This window comes from Nematolebias whitei, chromosome 10, assembly GCF_014905685.2.
Source record: "Nematolebias whitei isolate Nwh7 chromosome 10, NemWhi1, whole genome shotgun sequence".
Lineage (NCBI taxonomy): Eukaryota > Metazoa > Chordata > Actinopteri > Cyprinodontiformes > Rivulidae > Nematolebias > Nematolebias whitei.
This window is the reverse complement of record NC_056507.1, coordinates 18,666,961-18,673,110: the sequence shown is the minus strand read 5'-3', so window position 1 is coordinate 18,673,110 and position 6,150 is coordinate 18,666,961. Positions and strand designations below refer to the sequence as shown.

Genomic DNA, 6,150 nt, shown 5'->3' with positions numbered 1-6,150 from the left:
GTCAGGGTGGCTTCTGGGTAATACCAGATGGCTAGGCCTCAGACTGATGAAGCCTCTTGGATGAGGGGCGAAACGTTTCTTTTTAACAAAAAAACGGAAGTCCAGATGACGATTCAACCTTTTTTGTTGTAGTCATGATTGGCTGATTGATCTACCAAACCTTAAACTTCTCAGGCACCACACAATAAAACCTTTGTTTTTCTTCAGACAGATGAATAATTTTCCAGAGCTTGAATAAGGAAAAGTTACCCAGCAGACACTAATTTGCCTCGAGGTGCTACATGTCATGCAGATTAGATACTTCCTTTTTGGCTTTCCTTGTCTGCTTACAAGCTTATTTTATGTGTTATACCTGCTATACAAATAGTACATTTCTTAGCCAAAAGTGCTTTATTTCTTAAAATTTAATTTATGTCAGAACATGGACAACCCACATCTAGAAGATGAACTGCTGTTATCAAGGCAAAACAAACTGCTGGAGGATGTTAGAGAATATTAACGATAATTAGGCGTCAAATTTCTTGAAGTGTTGTATATTTCTCATAACATTTCGTTCCAGGATTTTAGACTAAAATCTTTTTATGTTGAGAAATTACAAGGTTGCCTTTTGAACAAAATAGAAAATAATAGCCCAACCTCATCAAATAAAGTCAAACTTTTAAAATGACATTATGCACATTCTTGGGCAGCACAGTGGCACAACTGGTAGAGCTGCTGCCTCTCAGCGAGCGGGTCCCCGGTTCAAACCCCGGTCCGGGGGCCTTTCTGGGTGGAGTTTGCATGTTCTTTCCGTGCATGCGTGGGGTTTTCTCCGGGTACTCCAGTTTCCTCCCACAGACCAAAAACATTCATGTTAGACTGATTGGTAACTCTAAATTGTCCCTAGGTGTGAGTGAGAGAGTGGATGGTTGTTTGTCTCATTTGTCTCTATGTGTCCCTGTGATGGACTTGCGACCTGTCCAGGGTGTACCCCGCCCCTCGCACAGTGATTGCTGGACATGGGCACCGGCGACCCCCGTGACCCAAAATGGAAGAAGTGGGTAAAAGATAATGGATGGATGGATTATCAGATTATCAGGACTCAGATACTGCCTCACCAAAGTTGCCTCTGTAACATTCACACAGTCAAAGTTAAAGCTATGGTAGCCATCTTAAAATTGTGTTGACTCCAAAAGTTAACCATTTGTAGATGTTTATCTAATGCTCTCTTTCTGGGAGTTGATTAAAATCAATCAAGTATTCATTGATATATATGTCACTAACGCTACAAAGAACAGAACACACAGACTCGGGGTAGAAACAGTCTATGTAAAGCCAACGTGGTTCAAAACATCAAAGTTCATGCTCAATAATCCAGGTAAAAAAATCCAACAAAGTTCCGTCAGGACACCTGGACAGGCCCCAGAAACCATCTTATCACCAGCAAACTGGTTGGTCCACTATGGGAGTGTGCTGCTTGTGGGACTGAGTTTGTTTGTGGCTTCTCGGACTGATGAAGTCCTTTGGATGAAGGATGAAATGTCTCAGAAAAAAAAAGAAACCGTCCAGATGATCTGACTGAACTTTATTGGATTTTCTACCTGGATTATTGAGCATGAACTTTGGTGTTTTGAACTACTTTGGCTATGGCTGCCTCAGAGGAGTTGATGGAGGAGAGGGCAGGCCCCAGAAACCGTCTTATTACCAGCAAACTGGTTCGTCCACTTTGTGAATGTGCTGCTTGTGGGACTGACTTTGTTGTGGCTCCTCAGACTGAAGAAGTCCTTTAGGTGAAGAGCAAAACATCTCAACAAAACAAAAAAAGAAATCATCCAGATGACCTGACTGAACTTTGTTGGATTGCTATGTAAACATTGGCCAGGAAAATAAAAATGTGCATAAAATATTTTTAGGTTTTTATTAACGCAGATAAGATTATATTTTACCAAACAGTGTTTTGCTGAACAATTCGTATTAAAACGTGAAAAGAATGTACCCTTGATACCTTATTTCTCATTGCTCTAAATTAATGATTATCTCTGTGAGATGCAGGTTATGCTGCAGGTTTGAGCGATGAAGCCATGCATTTAATGTTTAGCCGAGTTGCAAACAGTTCAGAAGAGTTGTTTGATTTTGAGCTAATCAGTAATAAGGAATCAGGGTTGTGTTTTCTGAGAACACAGATGGAAACAACCTACAGGTCCGAGGTGAACATGTGGGAGGGTTGAACATGTAAGAGGCTACTTCTCAAAGTGGTTATCATTTATTTGCTATTTTGAAGTTTGAGACATGAGAGACCCAGATATAATTCTACAAGGAGGAAGAACCCTTTTTGTCAAGTTCCTCTTATTTACCCATCAGGGGATTTTAAACAGGGATTTCTTTATTTTGACTTAATTACACAAAAATGAACTTTTCTTCATTTACAATAAGACTTTATCTCAAATGACTGAGCTTCTTTGTCTTTCTAATCATGAAAAAGGAACTTTGAGTACAAGTTATTATTAATATTTATTTTTGTTATGCAATCAGAAGTTTGTGTTTTATGAATCTGGTGTGAAAAAATATTAAATACAAATATAACAATCATTTTACACATAGTATATTTCATTATAATGAAGTTTAGGCCTCGTTATAAAGATTTCAGTTCATACAAATCTAAGACTCATGCGATCGGCTGATTAAACTTTATTTTGTCTCACTGGTTTAACTTCCCATTGACCAAAATGTTGCTTCAGTGCCAGGAATGTTTCAAATTAGATCCGTTTTCTTATTTACTTAGAGGTAATGTTTGATTAAAGAATAGGTAACTGAAAACCAGAATTTAACATCAACTTTCAACACTTTGTGCCCATAATGTATTGGCTCTGTAAAGTGCCAAGGACCGAGACACAGAACAGTTTGCACATTTTCTACTATATCTCAGAATATGTGAGGTTTGACTATCCCATCTCTCGAATCTTTGGAGATTTGTTAAATTTTGTGCTCTGGGCAACATGGGCCAGAATAATAGCTCAGTCAAGTGAACATGTTTGTTAACCTGGAGGATGTGTTGTTCGTAAAAATGATGAAATCCACTAATCCAGCCGTAGAATTGAAAGTCCACAGACGTCTTTAACAGCTGCTGAGTTATTCAGCACTGTTGATTTCTACTGTGGTTTATGTGCTCTGTTTAAAACTAAATGCTGCCCCCTGCTGGTTTAATGTGAATAATGGTTTATTTTTAATTTTTATTTTTATTCTCTCTTTTTGCAGGGCATCCAGTCACAAACTGATGGTAAATATACATTTTGTTTCATGCACGTGTTGCCTGTTGTTTTGCCTGTGTACTTTTGAAAGCATAGACGTTGTCATAAAAAAAAAAACATTTTTGTGTTTAATTGAGGAGTGATAATTATGTCTCTGCTCTCACAATATCATATCTTTAAAATGGCTTTATTATAAATTGATTTTTCTCTGAATCATTCCTGCCATTTTTTACTGTTAACTGCTTTTCTTGCTGTTCTTGTTCTTCTATACTGTACTATAAAAACAGATATATCAAATACAACAGCTTCAACAGCAGTTCTACCTACATCTGCATCACCACCACTAACAACTGCTGCACCACCAACAACTGCTGCACCAACAACAACTACCACTGCACCACCAACAACAACTACCACTGCACCACCAACCACCACCACCATTGCTTGTACAGTAACACTCCTGTAAACAGTTTAGTTTCAAGAATCACCTCATTCCTGAAACTGTATATAACAGGCCTATCCAACTAAACTGCTCAGGGGGGCACAGTTTCTGAAAGCCAAGAACTCAGGGGCCGGACAGCCAACTGTTATTGTCATTAAGTAAATTTGTTTTTTGGTTTAAAATCTAGTTTTGTTTAAAAATGAACCCGTTGGTGGGCTGAACTGAGCTCACCTGCGGGCCTGATTTCGTTCCTGGGCCGCTAATTGAATAGCCCTGGTCTATAAAGTAACGTAGACCATTACAACTGTGATAGAACGTCTTTTTTTAATAAATGCACCAAGTGAAACTGAAATAAGAGGATTTATAAAGTTATGTCATTTGAATTACTTTTTTCTTTTTCACAGTACCTGGAAGCATCACCAATCTATCTCCGCAGATTGTTGGAACAACCTTTTTGTATGTGACTTGGACCAGACCAGGTGGAGCACTCTCTTTCTACAGAGTATCCTGGACAGGTGGAAATAGTAACAACAGTTTACTGGCGAACCAAAACTCTACAAACATTACAACGCTGACTCCTGGGGTCCGATACTACGTAACTGTCCGTGCAGTTGCAGCTGATAACCGTACTGAAGGAAACAGTCAGACCATTTCTGTTTATACAAGTAAGTGGTCATTTAGATTTGTTTTACATTAGGAAATGTGTGAATGTGGTGGTGATTTTCTGTTGAGTTGCTTTTGCACATTTCCATCCATCCATTATCTTTTACCCGCTTCTTTCATTTTGGGTCACGGGGGTCGCTGGTGCCCATGTCCAGCAATCACTGTGTGAAGGGTGAGGTACACCCTTTACAAGTCGCAAGTCCATCACAGGGCCACATAGAGACAAACGAAACAAACAACCATCCACTTTCTCACTCACACCTAGGGACAATTTAGAGTTACCAATCAGCCTAACATGCATGCTTTTTGGTCTGTGGGAGGAAACTGGAGTACCCGGAGAAAACCCACGCATACACCAAGAGAACATGCAAACTCCACCGAGAAAGGCTCCTGGACCGGGATTTGAACCAGGGACCTATTCGCTGAGAGGCAGCAGCTCTACCAGTTGCGCCACCGTGCTGCCTGCACTTTTTCCCTTTCTCAAAAAATAAAAGAAGAAGAAAATAAAATCTTTGGTTTGCACTCAAATCTTCCTGACATTTACAAATGGCTACCATAGCTAAAATATTATTATTTTGTATATTATTATATTATATAAAGTGGGACCCGATACCAGCCTCAAGAACTTGTTCTTGCTCTCATAAAAACATTCCGATACTTCAAACCGATGCCACTTTAATGTTTGGTGACGTCACTTCCACTTTGCAAGTAACTGAGGACCAAAAATAAATAAAAAAAAGTCCATAATTTAGAGACATTTTAAGATAAACATAGGTAATGCTAAAACAGCAGACTGCCTGCTGTGCTTTTAATAAAAGAATTGTGTTTCTAACTCCAGGCAGCACGGTGGCACAACTGGTAGAGCTGCTGTCTCTCAGCGAGCAGGTCCCTGGTTCAAATCCTGGTCCGGTGCCCTTTCTGTGTGGAGTTTGCATGTTCTCTCCATGCATGCGTGGGTTTTTTCTTGGTACTCTGGTTTCCTTCCACAGACCAAAAACATGCATGTTAGACTGATTGGTAACTCTAAATTGTCCCTAGGTGTGAGTGAGAGAGTGAATGTTTGTTTGTCTCGTTTGTCTCTGTGTCCCTGTGATGGACTTGCGACCCGTCCAGGGTGTACCCCGCCCCTCGCACAATGATTGCTGGACATGGGCATCGGCGACCCCAGTGACCCAAAATGGAAGAAGCAGATAAAAGATAATGGATGGATGTTTTTAACTCATTAAAAAATTAGTTTGGGCAAGTACCCAAACTAAAGTACTTGTACTCGGTCTGATGAGCCACCCTCCCTAATTATATATTATATTATATTATATTACATTGTATTGTATTATAATTAAAATTTTTTAAAGTAAAACATGTGGGGAAAATAAATAGAAAGTAAATGTTAGTTAAAGTCAAAATTAAAGTACCAGTAAAACAAATACACAATAATACAAAAATACACAATGTGGAAGTAATTAGATAGGTTTAGGCATCAATTTGTTTCACACACAACAACAGACTTATTCATCCCTGACTTTAATTTGAAGAGTGTTACATTTTGTTTACCCCCCCATTCCCCCCCCACACACACACACACACCTCCCCGTTTAAAATATTTTGTAATAGCAGCCAATATTACCATAATTAACATGATTCCTGGCGATCAGTTACTTCTGTGGCAGGTGATAATTATACTGGAGGAAAGAGTTTCCTTGTGTCCCATTACAGAAACAGCCAATAACCTTATGTCCAGTGAAACAGCAATATTATTATCTGGTTTTAAAATTAAACAAATCAGGGGGACAAAACACAGACACTCCTCCAACCCCCCCC

The 6,150-nt window shown here is 39.2% G+C and overlaps 1 protein-coding gene across 1 annotated transcript in view; it reads left to right on the top strand.

Moving 5' to 3' along the window:
* ptprja (protein tyrosine phosphatase receptor type Ja) overlaps nucleotides 1-6,150 on the top strand; it is a 77,855-nt gene that overhangs the window by 23,903 nt on the left and 47,802 nt on the right. The window contains exons 2-3 of the mRNA XM_037683181.1: nucleotides 3,515-3,673; nucleotides 4,074-4,334. Coding sequence (XP_037539109.1) covers nucleotides 3,515-3,673; nucleotides 4,074-4,334 — 420 coding nt within the window. The remainder of the gene's footprint in view (nucleotides 1-3,514; nucleotides 3,674-4,073; nucleotides 4,335-6,150) is intronic.